This window comes from Oreochromis niloticus, linkage group LG8 (assembly GCF_001858045.2).
Source record: "Oreochromis niloticus isolate F11D_XX linkage group LG8, O_niloticus_UMD_NMBU, whole genome shotgun sequence".
Lineage (NCBI taxonomy): Eukaryota > Metazoa > Chordata > Actinopteri > Cichliformes > Cichlidae > Oreochromis > Oreochromis niloticus.
This window is the reverse complement of record NC_031973.2, coordinates 29,965,446-29,986,927: the sequence shown is the minus strand read 5'-3', so window position 1 is coordinate 29,986,927 and position 21,482 is coordinate 29,965,446. Positions and strand designations below refer to the sequence as shown.

General features: G+C 38.9%; 2 protein-coding genes across 6 annotated transcripts in view; both read right to left on the bottom strand.

Moving 5' to 3' along the window:
- Positions 1-21,482, bottom strand: part of LOC100707149 (carbonic anhydrase-related protein 10) — a 1,009,504-nt gene that overhangs the window by 401,764 nt on the left and 586,258 nt on the right. The window lies entirely within an intron of this gene.
- tdrkh (tudor and KH domain containing) lies at positions 152-21,318 on the bottom strand. 3 transcript variants are annotated; one of them, XM_005465322.3, is made up of 14 exons: positions 21,188-21,318; positions 16,988-17,148; positions 16,789-16,880; positions 15,720-15,921; positions 14,578-14,717; positions 14,163-14,478; positions 13,911-14,077; positions 13,062-13,237; positions 3,852-3,916; positions 2,182-2,333; positions 1,968-2,078; positions 1,408-1,462; positions 800-880; positions 152-704 (listed from the first exon to the last, which is right to left on the bottom strand). In XM_005465322.3, the coding sequence occupies exons 2-13, from the start codon at positions 17,115-17,117 to the stop codon at positions 825-827; spliced, it is 1,662 nt and encodes a 553-aa protein (XP_005465379.1). In that variant the 5' UTR covers positions 17,118-17,148; positions 21,188-21,318; the 3' UTR covers positions 152-704; positions 800-824. The 3 variants fall into 3 exon arrangements, with proteins under 3 accessions (XP_005465379.1, XP_005465380.1, XP_025765806.1); XM_005465323.3 differs by having other exon boundaries at positions 152-701; XM_025910021.1 differs by lacking the exons at positions 152-704; positions 800-880; positions 1,408-1,462 and adding an exon at positions 1,478-1,876.

Below are 21,482 nucleotides of genomic sequence, written 5' to 3'. Positions count from 1 at the left end.
CCTTCAGAACAACTACAGATTATCAGTAGGTGTAAATACAGAAACGTTACAGTAATTTCTATGGTTTTGTTTTGTTTATAACTAGCTCCTGACTTTCATTTGGAATTTTTCCATATAAAAAGAACTTCAAAATAAAATACAGTAGTACATGTGAAGTAAAATAAATATTTTATTAGGATATAGTGACATTATTACATTTTCGAAGACAATCTTTCTTGTGAAAGATTTCTACAGTAGATGCAATATATTCACATTGAACAAAATCTGAGAACCACATTCAATAACACTTTAGCTTTTAACTTCCAAAATATATTCACTTAAGCCTGATAATGGGCATAGTTTTTTTGATATACATACAAGTACAGCAAGAAACTAAACAATATTAACCACAAACCAAATGAACTTTGCTCCAGTAATTCCAATCACAGTGCTTTTCAGTAATAATACTGGCATTCTAGATTTATTCTTTTCCCTGTTCCTTGAACACAAAATTTGGCAAAGCAGAACGAAACATTAAACAAAAAACAAAGAATTATTTGCTGAAGTAACAACAACAAAGTGATAATGGCTGGAAGAACTGCTGCACACTCATCAAGTAGGTAAGGCTTCAGGAAGAGGGTTTATGTAATCAAGTTTAGGTTTAGGTTAGGCAAAGCTCTACATCATCATTAGGGCTGATGCTGAGGAGTAGATGTTGAGGACTGCTAAAGAAAAGTTCATCATTTTTAGACATAATGGTTCACACAAGAGCGTTCACTAGCAAATGTTCAGAATCAGACATCAAACTGGGAGAAGATACCTTGGTTTTTTGAATATCTTTGGTCTCACAGCAACTCGTCCTCCACAACATCATCAACACTTCCTGATATAGAGGCAGCTTCTGAGGTGCAAGAAGGAAACACTCAAGTTAACAATGACTGTAACAGCAGCTTCAACTCTTTTTGTTTATCCACCATGGTACAAAAGCTTGACAGAGTCATGGTGACACTGTCCCTTTTGTTTCACTATGTTATATTTCCTGATTTGTTGGAGATAAACTACAAATTGCACTGAATACAAGTATTCTGAGCATTAGGGTCAAGTTAATTGATCCTAACCAAAATGTATATTGTTGAGTTCATTTCTTCTTGAGACACTTTAGAAAGTTGATTTAACAGAACTGCATTCCTGTTAATTTTCCACCACATGGGGGCATACACTACCTCTCTGTAGGTTTAAGAAGTGTCCCAAGTCAAGAATCTGATCCAATGTGGACATCACTTGGATATTCTATTGTATTTAGAAACCTAGATAACATTTCTACTTCAACATACAATCCCAGTAACATAAGGGTATGAGGGTTACTTTATGATCGCTTAAACATAGTCACTGGCAAATCTCAAATTACAGTTCCATGACAGAACTCACCTGATAAACTGATACAGGAAAGACTGAGCTCTGATGATGCTCCTATTACATCATCCTGTTGGAAGAATAAAAGTGATTAGCCGCTGTTAACCAGTTCTTCAAACTTTCAGAACAGAAGTAAGGGGATTACCTAATCTCTCAGGCATAAAGATAAGTTAAAATAATAATAATAAAAAATGACAGAGTACCTTGTCGGATACAGTTGGACAGAGATTATGAAGCGCTTTGAGGCGACTTTTGTGATTTGGCGCTATATAAATAAAATTGAATTGAATTGAATTGAATGGCATCAGTCTTGCAGCCTGCAAGTCATGGCTGCAAGTCAGGGTTGTTGTCAGTCGGTGGAGGTTAACTGAGGGAGTCTGGATTCCCAAAAATTAGAATTCCACAATCATCCAAGTAGTTTTGATCTATCTCTCTGTTTAGTGTTGATTTTTCCAGGATTTTTTCCCGCTGGCTTACAGATGTCCTGTTCAAGATTAAGTATATTGATACCCTATTTTTGTCCAGGAAGAAGTAAGAGACGCTGCAAGACACAAAAAGCAGAATCAGTAACTTACCAGCATCATCTGCAGACAGCCAAGATTGCAGCCCTCTTTTTTTCCATTCAAATCTTCATGGAAGATAACGGCATAGCCCAATCGTATAAGCTCCTCTCCAACATCCACAGTCTTTTTTACATGATATGCACATGGAAAGAGGAGACAGGGTAAAGGACAAACCAAATACAGGCTTATTAAAGTCTTATTATTAAGAAATAAAATCCTATCTAACCTTGCCCTCACTGTTGTCATAGAGCTTGACACTGGGCCATGAGGAGATTTCCGAGTGAGAGTAGCTGCACAGTTTGGCCTGCAGGGGTCTCCAAGAGGCACAATATGTCAGCCTCTCAAACTGATCCAGGGCTTCCTCAGTCCAAACCCCTCCTGCATGACAGGTTGATGGAGGAAAGAGACTGAAATAATCAAGAATTCAAGAACAATGCACTGCAGAATACTAAAAGACCTCAGTATATCCTCTGCATTGATTGTGCCACCGTAACATCATCACACAGTCAGTTTTATTTATGTTCCCCAGTAAGGTAAGTCTGAGTGATATAGCGAATGTAGTTTTTTCACTTATGATGGTTAAAATGGCTCTATTGTAACCATCGAGTATAAACTGCCATGGTTATATTAAGCTGTCTGCAGTTTTTTTTCTCCCACATGCTACAAATGCATCACTAATCCCACCTCCCCAGACGTTTTTCTACCTGGCACACTGCGCTGAGCATGCGCGTTTATATACTGCCAAATAGGAAAAAATATGGTGACAGTGAGAGTCTCAGACAAGCAAGGAAATGAGACTGTAACTGAACAGGAGCCAGACAAGATAGTTCCAAAGAGAAACAGCACTGGATCAATAATCTGGCAGTGGTTTGGATTTCGCAAGGAGGATGTCGAACCTGAATGTGGAACATGGTATTTAGTACTAGTGGAAATGTGGTCACATGTCACCAAGCTTCACTCAAACCTGGAGGTGTTGACAGGCTTGTGTTGTTGGCACAGAACTTACACACCTTAAACACTGATGAGAGTGTTCTTTTTCAGGAGTACAAGTCACAATCCTTCATTATACCTTAGCTTTGTGATTATTTTACCAATATGCGTGGTGTGTTTTGTTGTTTAAAATCTAGAACAGAAAGCGCAATCATTATTTAGGTTGTTTTGAGATGCTCTAATACCTGTGACATGACTGTTGTTGTTCAGTGGTTTTTCAGGCATTGTCTGAACTTGGAACAGTTTTCCATTTTACCACTTTTTGTTGTTTAAACTTCCTAGCACATATAGAGCCGATAGTTCTGAGACACTCTGATACCTCTGACAGTTTTTGGTGAATGGCTTTTATAGACATTAACTACACTTTTGTTTCTGTAGGTCATCACATTTTACAGTTTTTATATGCTATAAGCACAGAGAACACCTTTTTAATTTCAATTGTTTCACTTTGTCTCGTGAATTCTTGCTTACTTTTTTTGTTAAAGGGTTCGTGTTGACAACAGAAAGAGACATACTGTGAGAATATTGTCATTTGTGAAAAACTTCTGTGTGCAACTGATGGTTAAAATAAAACATATTTTTTGGCTATATCACAACACATGATATATACACGACCAGACAAAAGAACGCCAAAATGGTAATGCCAGTGGACGTGATATGAATTTCACTGCACAACACAGTGTGACAGGAGGTAAGCAGTGGGCATAAAAGTGCCCTTATGTCCTCATGTACCAGCAAGTGTGTGACAAAGTGTGTATGTGTGTGTGTGTTTGGGAAAGAGTGTGTATGTAAGAGAGAGGTGTAAGAAAGAGGGAAAGGTAGTGAAAGGGTAAGAGACAGTGAGTGAATGAGCAAGTGAGAGAGAGAGAAAAAGAAAGACAGTCATTGTCAAGATGAGAGCTTTACCTTTTGGCTTCACTCCTGCTAAGCTGCACTCAATAGCTTGAAATGGTAAACTGAGGAAGTCGCTCCTGAAAATTGCAGCATATGCAAAAGCTGTTAATAAGCCATGTCCTTTTTTATCCACATTACATCCAACATTTTACAGTGTGCAGTAGCAGTATGTCACATCACAAGTTCTTCCACAGTTCGATGAAGAGGTGTACAAAGCAACACTCACAGCATGAGCTAACATAGAAATGCAGAATTTAAAATTGTGTGCTCTTTAAAATCAGTAACTCACCAGCCTCCTCTGAAGACAGCCAGTCTGTCTCATGCTGATATGACGGTCACAAACAACAAAACTGCACTTGTACCAGGTTATATTTTTCTTTGTAATACTTCAATAAAAACATTGCTGATTGTAACCCATTTCAAAGTAATGTGTTACTCTTATCATTATAATCATCATATTTGTCTGTAAAGCAGTATTATTTTGCATTATTGTACTAAATCTCTTGATCACGCTAAAACTACTAATCAATTTATTTTGCTTTTACTTGCAAGTCAAGACAAAATAATTGGATAATAATTGTAAAATTCATAATAATCATAATAATTTTAGACCCCCATTCTGCATTTAGATTAGATTAGATAAAACTTTATTAATCCCTCGGGTGGGTTCCTCCGGGAAATTCGGTTTCCAATAGCACAGCACTGACAGAAGTTACATAAATTGAGCAGAAATATACCATATATACACATATATAATTACAGAGACATATATAAATACAGAGTATACAAAAGGGATAAATAGAATAAATAGGAATAGGAATACAATGGAATTGCACATTTCAAGTATTGTGAGTCTATTGCACCGTTGGATATTAACAAAAAGTATTGCACAGTGAAAAGGCACTACAGCTTAGTTGCCCCCCCTCCTTTGTCTTCCTGTTTCCCCTCCCTCTCCCCTCCAGAGAGGAGTTAAACAGTTCAATGGCGTGTGGGACAAAGGAGTTTTTAAGTCTGTTGGTTCTTGACTTTGAGAGAAGCAACCTGTCACTGAACAGACTCCTCTGGTTGTTTATGGCCGTGTGCAGAGGATGCCCAGCATTGTCCATAATGTCCAGCAATTTCTTTAGTGTCCTTTTCTCTGCCACTGTCACCAGAGTGTCCAGCTTCATGCCGACCACAGAGCCAGCCTTCCTGATCAGTTTTTCCAGCCTGGATGAGTCCTTCTTTGCTGTGCTACTCCCCCAGCACACCACAGCATAGAAAAGTACTTCAGCAACCACCGACTGGTAAAACATCCTCAGGAGCTTCCTGCAGATGTTAAAAGACCTCAGCCTCCTGAGGAAGTACAGTCGGCTTTGGCCTTTTTTATACAGGTGCTGCGTGTTGCATGACCAGTCCAGCTTGTTGTTCACCCACAGCCCGAGGTACTTGTATGTGTTGACCACCTCCACCTCCTCTCCCTCTATCTGAACCAGCAGTGGAGATGGTCTGGACCTCCCAAAGTCCACATCCAGTTCCTTGGTCTTTGAGGTGTTGAGTTGCAGGTGGTTTGTGTGACTCCATGTGACGAAGTTCCTCACCAGACTTCTGTACTCCTCTTCCTGATCATCCCAGATACAACCCATGATGGCTGTGTCTTTTGCAAACTTCTGAATATGGCATAATTCAGAGTTGTAGCAGAAGTCAGAGGTGTACAGGGTGAAGAGAAGAGGGGACAGCACAGTTCCCTGTGGTGCTCCTGTGCTGCTGACCACAGTGTCAGACGTGATGTCCTTCAGCCTGACGTACTGTGGTCTGTCGGTGAGGTAGTTTGAGATCCAGGCAACCAGGCAGGGGTCCACCTGCATCCTGTTTAGTTTTTCCTGAAGCAGACAGGGCCGGATGGCATTACAGGCACTTGAAAAGTCAAGAAACAGGATCCTGATCGTGCCTTTTCCCTTGTCCAGGTGTGAGTGGGCTCTATGTAGGAGGTACAGGATGGCATCCTCCACTCCGACATCCACCTTAGTCTGCTGTTCTGGAGTTACACCTTTTAATTTTAATGCTGTGGTGTTTCCCATCTCAGATCACAAGCTTGTATTGTTTGACATTATCAAAATCTCCCCTACAGCTGTCATGTCCTTCTGGAATCTAAAGTGTTAATCCCCTCATTGGTTTATCCTCATTCATATTATCCTCACCTCCTTTTCCACTGCTGACCTGCTACATCGCTATAATGATAATTTATCCTGTGGCTGCTCCACTCATCATACTTCCACGACACAGTGCACAGCATTCCTGGACTTCTCCAACAAAACATCCACATCTACAACTGAATTCTTCAAGACTGCTCCATTTAGAGAAACACCTCAAAATCTCCATGTATAGGTTATCATTGTTTCAACTATCTTAAGTGGAAAACATCACCAAACTCATCAAGATGTCCAAAACTTCTGCGTGTTCACTGGACCCTATTCCAACTGCCTTGGAGTCAAAGACTGCATTCCTACCCCGTCTCCAATTATAACTGCCATACATCATTTCACACTGCTGCTGTCCCCGTATCCCTCAAGACAGTCTCTATCATCCCGATTCTTTAAAAAAAAACCTGGTCTAGACTCCAAAAGTCTTAACAAATACAGTGGTGTGAAAAAGTGTTTGCCTCTTCCTGATTTCCTATTTATTTGTATGTTTGTCACATTTAAATGTTTCAGATAATCAAACAAATTTTAATATTAGTCAAAGATAACACAAGTAAACACAAAATGCAGTTTCTAATCAATCAAGTGACGTCTTCAGTCTCAGCTGACTGCAGGTTTCCCCAACCTAAACGGCACATTTACACAATGACTGAAACTAGCACCACTGAGTGAACAGTGGACGGTGAGGTTGGTTTCTTGATCATTAATATGCAAATTGAATTGTCATGGCTATTGATCAATGTCCATGAGTACCATTCACATAGAGTTGGGGAATGGCTGCAATCACAGCATTGTAAGATGGTGAAAGTGTAACCTTAGGCCCACTCCTCGATTCAGAGATGATCTTTCCCTTTTCACATAGTTCTTCAGAAGTCACTTGGATGAGTGACGAAATGTTTCTTCCACTGAAAACGCTACATCCAGATGAAAAGAATCAACTTTCTGGGATTTACTTACCTGGGGTCCGTTCTTCGTACCTCGCTAAGTAAGTTAGCTGGATTTGATTGTTGACGATTTCGCGTGATCTTGGATCATTCGGTTCTCCGAAGCTCATCCGGGACTTGCTGTCATAGCAACAGATCCGTAAGCGTAAACCTGCTTGGGTGCAGGCTTACTTTATGTAAACAGGATTAGATCGCGGCCACTCAGGTATGTCCGCTTCATTTATACGAAAGCAACAGCGATATTTCTCCACTGTTTTTCCATGAATAAATATTATCAATGTAACTAAAGATAATGCAGTATTTAATTCTTTTATTGATTTCATACAGATACATACAGGTCATTTCCTAAAAAAAGGGAAATGTACTATTAATCATTCTATTTCATGTATTTGATTATTTCAGATGTAATTCATATTTTAGAGTAGTAATAGTAAAACACTTCGTGTAATCAAGATGAGAGACCACGGCTATAAAAGCGAAGGTGGATTTGGGAAGTCTGTCGCAGCCATGTCCTGTCCGTTTGTACGCGAGCAACCCATTGCGGAAGGTGCAAGATTGATAAGGAGAGTTTTCAGAATTCAGCGGATATTGCGGGATAGACAGGATCCTTTAGCTCAGCGCGACAGTGTGCTCATAGAGAGATATCGATTTTCCCGTGAGGGTATTATTTACTTAACACACTCTCTCTCTCTCTCTCTCTCTCTCCCTATATATATATATATATATATATATATATATATATATATATATATATATATATATGTAGATATAGATATATAGATATATAGATAGATATATAGATATATATCTCCCAACTTACTGTGCATGCTTCAGTCACCCCTTGCATGGGAACAGGTAAAAGTGATGGAGTGTTATGTAAAACTACACACAAAAAACCCCCACAATGTCAATAAATGTCACACCCCCTCGTCACATCGGGGTGTGACGAGGGGGTGCAGGACCACCACCTGTCTTTATTTGCTCTGCCCTTTTCTTGGTTGCTGTTATAAACAAACAAACAGATTATTTCAGGGTCTCTTTTCAAGAGACTAAAAGCAATATAAGTGATAAATATTACCATTCTGTAGAATATTCTTATATTTCACTTTTACTTGTTCCCATGTTCTAGTGGGTCCTGTTGTGGCTCTAATGTGAAAGAGGATATAATGTAATATAATATAATAAATTACTTACGAGTTTAATTTGTCAGCAACTTTCTGCCAGCCCTCTCTCCTTGCTTTTGCAGCCTTTGCAGTGTTCCCTTGCGTTTTAATTAAACTCTGAAACTCCTGAAATCCCTCAATCAAGAGTTCTTGCTCTGCTGCCGAAAAATACTGAGCGCACTCCTTCGACATCTTCGCCGACCAATCAAAGGGTTGCCGATCAATGTTTCTACTATAGATGCGTAGCCCCTTTTAAGCCACCCAGTGATCTCAGATTACTTCATCCAGCTATACTAATCGTCAACAACAGGTGTGTTCGGAGAACCGGATTAGCGAGCTCAAAGTTGGCGCGATGATTTGATCTTGGATGTGTCATTTGATCTTGGATGTAGTGAGCGAGGTACGAAGAACGGACCCCTGGATGATTGAGCATGCATTAAGATACCTTATTGTTGGTTTATGTGCAATAGATGTGATGAAGACTATTGCAAAATTTCAAGACAGATTTTTCAGGGAATTTTCCCGCCACTATATGATCACATGACCTGCTCTAAAAAAAAAAAGAGGCTGGAGAATTATGTGAAAGAAATGTCTTTTTCTTTCTTTCATGCCCAAACCTTTTGCCCTACATGTAAAATATATACACCAAGATGTAACATCTTGTCCTATTTCATCCAGTGTCATTGTCTCTGAAATTTGGATCTTATTGGATTTACTTGTTGGATTTGCCATCGAAGTCCAGCCTCCTCCATCTCCCTCTCCCTTAGGGAACAATGTTACAGCATCTCCCAAAATTCCATATAACACACTCTACAGACATGAAAGTTTAGTATTTTGTAGACTGGAAATCTTCTCCAATAGGACTTTTCACTTGGGAAGAATTTGTTTCAGAGATATATTTCTGTCTGCCAGGCTATATTAGCCTGACTGAGACACAGACAGAAGTGTGTGTGGCACCACTACGCACTCCTCCCTCTCGTGCCACTGGCAGGAGTCATTATATATCAACCGTTTGTTCTTCTTTTAACCTGGTAGATTCTGATGTCTTCTGACAACAGAACCAGTAGTAGTATAGTCAGTATTTACTTAAGTACTACTGAAAGCTGCTGGCACTTATTTTCAGTTGGTGAATTTGTATAGGAATTAGGGCTGGGCTATATCATACCATTCACGGTAATACCGGTGTAATTTTGGGCAACGATAGGAAAATGAAATATCGCGATAGAATATTGGTAAAACGCGCATGCGCAGTGCCTATGTTTACATACGCACATGGCGGCGACGCAGAATGAGAAGAGCGAAAGTGGATCGTTAAATGAAACGGATGAACCAGAATTGGTTTGTAAAAATGCTGCAACTTCAGTGGTGTGGAACTGGTTTAGCTTTCGTCCATCAGATACACAACAAAGCACTATTTTTGGTAGAGCATGCTAGCGGGCTGTCGTTATTACCGTGTTGTTTGGAAAATATGGCACACTTAAAATCAATCCTTTGATTTTTCTGAAAATCGACAGTGCCCCTTATAATCCCGTGTGCCTTATGTATGAATTCTGGTTGTGTTTACTGACCTCGAAACGATTTTATGTGGTAGACGGCGCTCGAAAATCTGTCAAATGTTTTAGTACAACTTTGCTAAGCTACGAACCCGCACCGCTTGATGGATTGTCGGAGCATTACGACTATCGTAGGCAGGCATCTCACGGAGTGATACGTACTGTGCTTCAACATAATATTACCGTATTGTGTGTGTATAACCTCTTTTTAAGTTTTGTGGATATTATACATGGTTATGCTGAGGATATGTCGGCCAATTTCCACTGGAAATGCCTTTTGTTTAAACTGTCAGCGAGGAATTTGCAGTGTTACATTTTTATATAACTTTGATGCACATAAAAAACAGCTGCTTGTTTAAGTGAAAATACATTGATGGGGTTTTTTGCACTAATAAAGTTGTGGAGTTGTAAAGTATTTTGTCTAGTGTCAAATATATTGTCAGTTATATCGTTATCGCAAATTTTCAAATGTATATCGTGATAAATATTTTTGGTCATATCGCCCTGCTCTAATAGGAATGTTTTTTAAATATCCTTTATTGTTCCTCACTGGGAACAATCAGGTGTTGGGATTCTGATTGGCACATTAACTTCAGAGTTTCTGTTTTTAGTCTGTATGGTTTATCTCCCCACTAACTCATAGGTAGTCTTAACATAAAACCCACAAAGCACTTAAAGATGAAAAACTATTTTACCTGTTAATATGATGCTAGTTCCCTTCTTTCTCTGAATGTCACCCACTCGCTGATACACACAGACACACAGTGTTGGGAAGCTTACTTTTAAAATGCATTCCACTACAGATTACAGAATACACGGCCCAAAATGTAGTTTGTAATATTTTTGTAGTTTGTAAGTTACTATATATGTATAACGTAATCTGAATATTTTGGATTACTTGATATATTGTCATGCTTTTTACAACTACATGAATGTACTATTGCTGTGTGATTTATTACTATTACCGAGCTAACATTGTTAGCTGGTGTTAGCTGAGGTTAGTTTATAGACTGCAGACAGTTAGACTTGATGGATTGCATTAACAACCTGCTAGCTGCAAATAATCATGTGCAGTTCTGAAAGCAATACCAAATAGATTTTTAAATCTTAATATAAAATGAGTAACAGTAGGGTGGGCATTAGGTAAGGCTGCACTTTTTGCAGTGATCTCGTATTGAAAACTATTTCTGTATCAGTAATAAGTTTTCTTTCTGTCTGCTTTCAGAACTGCACATGATTATTTGCAGCTAGCAGGTTGTAATGCAGCATTCAGTGGTAGTAATAAATTACACAGCAATAGTACATTGAAGATACTGAAGTGACACATAGCCCAGTTAGCTACCACAACTAAAACAAGGTAGGTGCTTAGTTTTTAAAAAAGAACTTACTTCAAGATGTTTGTTTAGGTTGGAGTCTTTTGATGCTGAGAGCAGCCTGTTTGCTGACAAACAGAGTTTGCATTGCACGGACAAAGAGCCTCTTAATGCGTGTTTTGCTTGGGTTTCCGGCAACGCGTGGAATGACCAGAATTAGAGAGGGGATAGCCTAACATATGAAACAGGAAAACACTGTCGTGTAATCCATTTATTGCAACAAAGTAATTGTATTCTAATTATCACCTATTTAAATGGTAACTTTAACGGAATACAGTTACTCATATTTTGTATTTTAAATAATATACATAATGCCGGTACATGTATTCCGTTACTCCCAACACTGCAGACACATATGCACACAGACACAGAGAGACACAGACACACACACACACACACACCCTGATGTCTTCTGACAACTCACCTGTCTTTAGAAATGTTCCTTTTTTAGTTATAATTAAAATTTAAAGTGAAGTAAAGTTTTTATTCTCAATTATTAATAATATTTTGTTAATATATTAATATAGCACAAAAACAGATATACATAGCACAGGCTTTGCACAAAAATAGCTGGTAGTAACATCCTCCAAAGAGTTACTTTTTACTTTCTTACTTCGTGCTTGGAGTACATTTCAAAACCTTCAAAGCCTACTTTTTCTTTTTGTTGTAATTATGTTTTTTATTTGAAAAGATGCAAAAGCAATGCAAAATACATCTTATAGTTATTTCAATAATTCCAAAACAAATAGATCAAACACATGAACTAGGGTGCTTACAGTTTTGACAGTTCCCATTAAGAAAAAAGAAAAAAAAATAACAGTAGGTGTGCAGAAAAATAAATAAATAAATAAATAAAATACTCTGGCGGAGTCACACAAAGCCTGCTTGGTTGTGGGATATAAATTTGATCCATTTATCCCAAATTTGGTAAAACTTGTGTTCCTTGAGAATACGTCAATTTTTCTGTTCTAAAAATATCAAGAATAGTTCCATACCAATCATCTTGATTGTATAGAGCGCTTTGAGTACTCCGGGAGAGTAGAAAAGCGCTATATAAGAATCAGTCCATTTACCATTTACCATCTAATGTTGGTGGGACTCGGTTCATCCACCTTCTTGTAATAGATTTTTTGCTAGCATCTAGAAGAGCCTGCAGCAGCTTTATATCCATCCTCCGTTCTAGAATTATAACATGACCCAAGTATAAATTTACAAAGTCAAACGGCATCTGTACCTCAGTGTTTTATGAATCAAACTCCAGTACAGGTACAGCTTAGGACAGTCCCAAAACACGTGATAATGGTTTGCCTCCACTGAGCTACACTGCCTCCAACACTCTGAATTCGTATTCCTAAATTTACCCTGGATTGGAATCTTAAAAGTATCTTCAGATATTTTTCCAGCAATGTTCTCTCCATTCTAACGAATTAGTGGAGGACCACTGTGAGCAACATATTTCTTCCCAATCTTCTTCCAAAATGCTAATTCCAGCTTCACTTTCCCACTTTTCCTTTATATATAGAGTACTATCTTTTTTGCATGGAGTAGTGCACTGTATAACTTTGAAATAGATTTATTTATAGTTGAACTATGGGCAAGTTTCAGGATTTTGAGAAAGTTAGTTTCATTCGACGTTAAATTTATAATTTTCCATTGTTTGTTAAAGTTATCTCGCATTTGTAGGAACCAAAGGCTACTTTTTCATGTTTACTTAAGGAAAGAAGACAACTCAGTACTTCAACTTTTACCTGAGTATTTTTCAACACTATTATCTGTACTTGACAAACAAAACAAAAAAGAAACGAGACTATACTCCACCACACAGTACTTATACACTCCAAAAACGCTAAATGTCATGTATTTTTAAAATCTAAAAACTTGCTATGGATATCACTAGCTGTCTTCACCACCATCACTCACTCCCACAGCTTTTCCCTCTTCCTCAGCAACCAAATACTACTGTATATTAGTACAGTCACATCTTCCTTATTTACCCTGAATTCACCTACCTCATTCTGCGGAGGCTGCTCCTGGGGAGTTCCCCATTGTCCCCAAAGTCAACGTAATAAAGGTCCACCAGTCCAGAGCCTAGGACTCCCAGCACCCTTGCCCTGTTCCATGTGCCATGGTCTCTGTATGGAGCAGCCACAATGTCCCCTACAACAACGGTGTCCACTCGCTGATCCTACAGATCAGAAACCCAGATGTATTCAAACACACTGGATTGCAGAAAGTGCTGCAGGGATAGCCCCCTACGGGCTGTGTGGGCTTATTGTTAACATACTTTTTTTTCACACGCAGGATCTTAGATATGTTTCTATATCTACTCGATGAATCATTACAGGCCTGCTTCTTATCATCACATTTTCACCATGTCAGCCACTACAACATGTGGACTCAGTGCACGGCATCCTGGCTTTTAACATTCTCTAAATCAGACATTTTAAATGCCGTTACTACGAGTTACCCAGGTTTCTGAACTGTAGTAAGATCTGCAGCACATAATCAGGACTCTTAAAAAAATTTGTTCTACCAGGATAAAGAAAAAAAAATACTGGCAACCGTCAGTATTACCCGTCAGCCTCCTGGTAGACACACCGACGTCATCAATTTCAAAATTCTATATCACTGCATTCCCGAGTTATCGCCGAGAAATCAGTGACGGTCACTGAGATTCTAACTCATCCAAGATTTTTGTAGATTCACCTATAGTATAAATTACAAAAGGGGAAAATACTTGGATCTTTGCAGTTTCAAGTGTATGGAAGTATATCGGAACTCTCAACTCTCATTCTGGCTTTGTCAAAAGGACTCTTGTGGAACAAGAGAGACACAAAGACAGCAAGATATGTCCTTACTGTAGGGTTTCCATTGTTGTAGAAGTGGTTCATCTCCTCTGTCAGTTTGTCCAACTGAATGGATCGAACCCCCAGGATCTGGATCCAGAAGTGGTTTGGGTTCTCTGATGCAGAAACATACACCTCAAGGTGTTCGTCAGGCTGGAAGCTCAGGTCTGGGCTTGAAACTGGAACACACAGAGAAAATAAGAAATAACTACACTTAAAGACACATTACATGGCTGCTCTGGGGTGACTGAAATCTGAACTCACTTTCAAATTTGGACACTTCAGAGAAGTTCTTAGTAGTGGTACTGCCCTCCTCCTTCCTGGCTGTTTTGATTTTTGACTCTCCCACCTGGTCAAAGAATGTTTCTGGTTCTCCTGTGGTTCCATTGGCAAAGACAAGTGCATTCTCCTCTATGTGGGAGAAGGGACTGTTGTTGTTCAAGTACAATAGTGGTTCAGTCTCTGTGCTGTTTGACTTCTGACTCACAACAAAATGACCACGTTTCTGGCGCCGGGCTGATGACTGTGAGATTGTTGTCCTCACCATCATGTCCTCAGTGACTTTTTCTAGAATCATATCCTTTGAACAGGTTTCAAAAGCAGGAGTTAGATGTCCCCTCAACCAAAATTAAAGGACGTGGTACACACAGGAGATCCAAATCAAGGCACTGTGCGTTACCTGTGCCTTTTTCACCTCATGTCTGGTCCCTGTAATCGTCACCATGCCCTTTGCTCGTACACCGTACGCCGGCTCTTTGGAACACACCACTTTGGCTCCTGTGGTTCGGGTGATCTGTTTCAAACTCTCTCCACCACGGCCTGCAATACACAGATAATCATGTTCTCCCTAACAATTATTGCAAATAGGGGTGAGATAAAATGGGAACTTTTTTCTTAAACTGACATAAGGCTAAGTGAATACTTATCACGGGTTTGAATGTTAACCATTAAAACCTCATAAATAAAGATAACTCAGATAAACAGAAATATGATTAGTGGTAAATTCAATTCAATTTTATTTATACAGCGCCAAATCACAACAACAGCACTTTGGTGACAGTGGGAAGGAAAAACGCCCTTTTAACAGAAAGAAACCTCTAGCAGAACCAGACTCAGGGAGGGACAGATGGCGGTTATATAGCAGTTTTCTACTCTCCCAAAGCACTTTATACAACATGCTACATTCACTTTTTCTATGCTTTTAAGTGTTTTCTAACTAACATTCACACTCCGAAGGATGCATTGGAGAGCAACCACCAACCTTCCAATCAGCAGATGCCCTGCTGTACCTCCTGAACTACAGCCACCCGAGAGGCACCCACAATCATGTCTTTTAATTCAAAAAGCCCTATGTGAGGGTTTAAATGTCAGTGTTAATTTCCCCCACCTCTGTCTCCTCCTCACTTTCTTTTGGGGACTGCTATTGCTCCTCCTCCACTTAAACTGTGTATAAGACTTTCTGGTCATGTTTACAAAGGTCACAGTGCAAAGAAGCCAAGGGACCATTTTTCCCATAAACTCTAAACAACTAGTTTTTGTTGTTGTTGTTGTTGTTTGGTTTTTTGCAATCCGAGAAGTTGCCCCCTGCTAATCAACAAAAAGAATGCAGGTTTAAGTAACGTCTGCTTTGGCTTTATTTTCACAGCCAGAACCTACAGCTTACTAACAGCTATTTATGAACTATATTAAAAGAGATACTCTGGCCTCCCTCCTGGCCAGCTGATCTGCTTGTCACTTACTGGAGCTTTTAGTTTTGAAAACGATGCCTGGTAATGAAAAAAAACCAAAAAAACAACTGACATGATCAAAGATTCACTCTACCTATTATACGTCCAAAAGAGGTCTGTGGAACCTCCAAAATCTCTGAGACAAGTTCACATTCTCTGAGCAGGTTCTCCAGGACACAGCGGGCCAGCAAGACCTGCTCCTTAGAGCCCTGAAGCAGGAAACATACGGTCGTCTTACATCCATGATCTCCTGAATCTGACACGACCCTCACTTGAGCTCCAGACTTCTCAGTCACCTGAAAAGTTAGTATACAAAGAGAAAGGAAGACTAGCTGAATCTGTAAAACTAAATTAAGACCTGCTTGTAAAACTTGGAATACCAAGAGTCTCACTGCAATGTAGTTCATACAATTTAGAAGTAGCAATGGCATACCGAAAAATGGATCAATAGAAAAAATCTTATATAGGTATGCAGGCGTGAGGCATTAATTCAAGAGAGAATTTCCTCAGTGTAAATATATTCAGCTGCATACACACAGGGCCACTTAGACGTTATCAAATCTTCATGGTGCTAACAATCAGACTAAACTCTAAACTTAAGCTGGGAGGGAACTGAATATAGCTACAATACAACTGAGTGAAAACAATAACAATCCAGCTCACTTCAGTACTTTTTCTAAAATATTATGTAACTAAGAAATCAATCTAAGAATATATATTTACTGAATAGTATTTTAGGAAAATAAAAATTACAATAACAAAATAAATGTCCAATTCAGGGTCACTGGAGGGCTGGAGCCTATCCCAGCTGCCACAGGATGAGAGGCAGGGTTCACCCTGAACAGGTTGCCTGTCTATCGCAGAAAAACATTCAAGCCTATGAGCAATTTAGAATAATCAATTAACCTAACCCCACTAACTGCATGTCTTTGGACTGTGAAACCAGAGTTCCAAGAGAGAACCCACACAAACACAAAGTCCCCTGCCAGTTGGTGGATTTGAACTTAGGACCTTTGTGCTGTGAGGTAACAGTGCTAAGCACCATGCTGCCCACAAAATAAATGCATTCCAGTTATTTCCACTCATTTACAATAAACATTTAACCAAACAGAACAAGTAACAAAGAAGTAAACAGTGAAAAGGTCTTCCTCTGAACAACTCACCATGTCTAAAAACTTGGCTTGGCATCGGTACATGTTCCTGTACACCTCTATAGGAAGCGTAATCTTGGACACCTCAGTGTTGGGACCCTGACCTGTTAATGTCAATCATATACAGATAAGCTTGTAATAAAAAAAAAATACAATATTAATCATACACAAATAGGCTTGGAATGATACCTGTTCAATGGGAGATACTTACTGCTCTTGGTGCCGTTTATGTGGCGATAGATGATGTAGCCCAGAGTGGCCCCAACGGAAAGCCCTGCAGCCAGAGCCACTATTTTCCCAGAGCTCAAGCTGGTCTTATGACCTTCCTTTACTGCATCCATGACACCTCGTGCACCCTGCAGGATGCTCTACCTAAACACACACACGACACGAGTCTCCATCAGCCTTATTAATGATCTACTCTTCCTTCCTCCATCCATGTTGCCAGCTTCAGTTTATGAAATGTTTTAATTTGGACATCTTATTGCTTCTCCCTGAGAACGACCCCTTATTGCAACACAGAAGCTGTTGCTCTCAAGATGAGTCATCAGCAGTTTAATGCGCATGCACAAAATGCTGAAATGAGAAATGAGAAGTGAACTTTAACAAATCTTCTTATTCTCAAACATTTTCAGATCCCTTACAAAGATTTTTTGCTGTCAAAGTAAGATATTCTTGATTTTGGAATCATTTAGATCCTACCTGCACTTAAGTCAGATATGATTATGCTTTTAATCACATCTGACAAAAACATTTGGAATGCATCAAAATAACATCCAAACATCAGCATGAGTTAATACTGATAGATATTAGTCAGCTCTGTTGACTATTATCTCTAATAGAGATAATTAGAAGACATAGCATAAATTTTCACTGCTATGCAGATGACACGCAGCTCTATCTATCCATGAAGCCAGATAACACACACCAATTAGTTAAACTGCAGGAATGCCTTAAAGACATAAAGACCTGGATGGCCGCTAACTTTCTGCTTCTTAACTCAGATAAAACTGAGGTTATTGTACTCGGCCCTGAAAATCTTAGAAATATGGTATCTAACCAGATTCTTACTCTGGATGGCATTACCTTGGCCTCCAGTAATGCTGTGAGGAACCTTGGAGTCATTTTTGACCAGGACATGTCCTTCAACGCACATATTAAACAAATATGTAAGACTGCTTTCTTCCATTTGCGCAACATCTCTAAAATTAGAAATATCCTGTCTCAGAGTGACGCTGAAAAACTAGTTCATGCATTTATTACTTCCAGGCTGGACTACTGTAATTCTTTATTATCAGGATGTCCTAAAAACTCGCTGAAAAGCCTTCAGCTGATCCAAAATGCTGCAGCAAGAGTACTGACAGGGACTAGAAAGAGAGAGCATATTTCTCCTGTTTTGGCTTCCCTTCATTGGCTTCCTGTTAAATCCAGAATTGAATTCAAAATCCTGCTCCTCACATACAAGGTCTTAAATAATCAGGCCCCATCTTATCTTAATGACCTTGTAGTACCATATCACCCTATTAGAGCACTTCGCTCTCGCTCTGCAGGCTTACTTGCTGTCCCTAGAGTATCTAAAAGTAGAATGGGAGGCAGAGCCTTCAGTTTTCAGGCCCCTCTTCTGTGGAACCAGCTTCCAGTTTGGATTCGGGAGACAGACACTATCTCTACTTTCAAGATTAGGCTTAAAACTTTCCTTTTTGCTAAAGCATATAGTTAGGGCTAGACCAGGTGACCCTGAATCCTCCCTTAGTTATGCTGCAATAGACGTAGGCTGCCGGGGATTCCCATGATGCATTGAGTTTTTCCTTTCCAGTCACCTTTCTCACTCACTATGTGTTAACAGACCTCTCTGCATCGAATCATATCTGTTATTAATCTCTGTCTCTCTTCCACAGCATGTCTTTATCCTGTTTTCCTTCTTTCACCCCAACCGGTCGCAGCAGATGGCCGCCCCTCCCTGAGCCTGGTTCTGCCGGAGGTTTCTTCCTGTTAAAAGGGAGTTTTTCCTTCCCACTGTCGCCAAAGTGCTTGCTCATAGGGGGTCATATGATTGTTGGGTTTTTCTCTGTATTTATTATTGTGCTATCTACTGTACAATATAAAGCGCCTTGAGGCGACTTTTGTTGTGATTTGGCGCTATATAAATAAAATTGAATTGAATTGAATTGAATTAATAAAGTGATTTAGTGTCAGTAGCTAATATTTGCCTGTTGTGCCACATTTACTTTGACCTCATAAATAATATGATTAAGAGCAAAGATAATTTAAATGTCAGTTATTTTTATAAAGATTAACAATAAATAAAATCAAAAACAAAATTTAAACAGAAAAAAAATATACTGTATCAGCCGTTGCTCAAATTCAAATTCAAATTCAAATTCAAAGGCCCAGGACCTTTGAATTAGTTAAAAGATTCAGGTCAGGCCACTACAAATATTCTTTTTGTTTTTCTAAAGAGGTGGACTTTCTGGTGTTTTGGATCATAGTGCATCTGCAGAACCCAACTGCACTTCAGCTTGAGGTCATGAACAGATGGCCAGACATTTCCCTTCAGGAAAACAACTGCATTTTGTGTTTACTTGTGTTATCTTTGTCTAATATTTACATTTGTTTGATGATCTGAAACATTCAAGCGTGACAAGGAGGAAGGAAGGAAGGAAATCAGGAATGCGTCAAACACTTTTTTTTCTTTTTACGCCACCATGTATATACATACACAATGCAGTACTGAGGGTTTCTATTAAATTCAGATTTAGACAAAACTGTACTTTCAAATATGGGCCATCTCATCCAAAAGATAAAAATGATTAAATTGTTGTGGCTCCCAAAACTCAACTGTCTCAATGATGTTGCCTGTTGGAATAACCTCACAGGTACTTGACCAATTTGACCAAAACATTTAAGACTTTCTGTAAGATAAAAATAAACCGAGGATCAGTAGAAAGAAAACATGGACATTGAGACAGAGGAGGAAATATAAATATATAAACATAAAATGTGATTTTTCCCATCTGGGACGATCTATACATCTTTATGTGATGTGTGTATCGGAAACAATGGCTCGAAAAACGGATATGTACAATGAGCAATGTTTATTTGGATGGAGTGGTTTGTCATATGAAACTATTCAGAAAAGCGTTTTGAAAAGAGAGGCTTTCTGGCAATACTTACAAATGAGAGAAAATATTTTTAAAGGCTATTTTATCATGGACAAGAACCAAGTGAGGGACTTGTTGGATCTTCATGAAGTGGTACATAAGGCAGCTGTGCTTTATAAACTGTTAAACAAATAGAAAAAGGACACCTTCAATAATCTGAGGATTTGGCAAAAGGACCTCGGCTGTGCGATGAGCAAGAAGAAGTGGTCTGCAGTACTCTCCAATACTAATAAATATCTTTAAAAAAGGCCCATGGAAAATTCATGCCATTTATAAAGTAATACATGGGTTTTATTTTACCCACTTATAATTTGGATGTAATGTGCAACGATTTCTGTTGGAAATGTAAATCAGAAAAGGAACATTTATTCATGTTATTTGGAAATTTAAACAAGTGTATCCCTTTTGGAAAAAGAAAATCTAGATCGTGTAGTGGACTGGTTAAGTTTAACAGGTGCTTTTACAGCCACAAGAATAACCCGAAGAGTATGGAAAAACACATCCTCCCCAAATTTCAAAAACTGGACAGAAACTGTGTAAGAAATTGGATCATACAGAAAATGTTGGCAAGAGTTGACTATGATACTGAAAACTTCATGAGATGTTTGAGAGGGCAGTTTGTAGAAATGGTTGTAGGTAGGTTAGAATCTCAAGCCCAGCCTTTCATTGTCTTTCTGTTTTTATCCCAGTTTTCTTCCACTCTCTCCTTACATAGGGATGTAGTTATGATCAGTGCATTCATGGAAAATCAAATAATGACCCCGTCTGTTCTCGCTAAACAAAAGAAACAAAAATTTCAAGAACGACTTTCATGACTCACACTATTGAGTGTAGGCTTCAACCCAGCTGCCTTCTAATGAGAATCGTACTTAAAAACCCATTTAATGCGGCCTGTCTTCCTAAATATAACACAACGTGATAATCGCACCCTGCATCCATTTGCTCAGGAGTGTATACATTTTGGGCATCTGATAGTTCTGTTAAGCAGCAGCTTACCACTTTAGGACAATAATATAGAACAAATATTAAATTTAGATTCGAATACTGCATGCAGTCTCCTCGGACCTGCTCATACAAGATAAGCTAGCTGCTGCTTTACATACAAGTTCAGCACTGACACAAGGTAACCAAACGCCACTAGCATGCTCAGATACATGATATCACAGCCTTTATATGTTTTCGACGCTAATACGATTTAGAATCAACGACATTTTGGAAAGGATCTCCATTCCCTTCCCACACGACCTTACCTGTCGATTTGTTAACCTCCTAGGAAGAAGTTCTCAATAAACCGGAAACAATATTTAGTATTTAATTTTCGAATATTGAATTTTCTAGTGTGCAGCAGCAAATTAGCTATTAACACTGAAAAAACGACTTTATAAATAATTTACTATGAAAAACCTATTAACCATAAACGTGATAATTTAAATGAAACATTTTATTTTAAGTCGTCAACCGGAAACCAACTTCTCGCTGTGCAAGCTCTCTCAGCCCAGTGACTGTGAAGAAGAGGCGTTCCCCTCAGAATCAGACCTCAGCACC

Bases quoted from the DNA above. Each gene is read 5' to 3' on its own strand.
- tdrkh (XM_005465322.3), bottom strand. From the start codon at position 17,117: ATGGATGCAGTAAAGGAAGGTCATAAGACCAGCTTGAGCTCTGGGAAA. The intron at 15,922-16,788 runs GTGAGTTGTTCA...CTAACTTTTCAG, and splicing joins AAGCCAAGTTTTTAGACATG to GTGACTGAGAAGTCTGGAGC. The intron at 881-1,407 runs GTGAGTTCTGTC...CTTGCACCTCAG, and splicing joins TTCCTGTATCAGTTTATCAG to AAGCTGCCTCTATATCAGGA.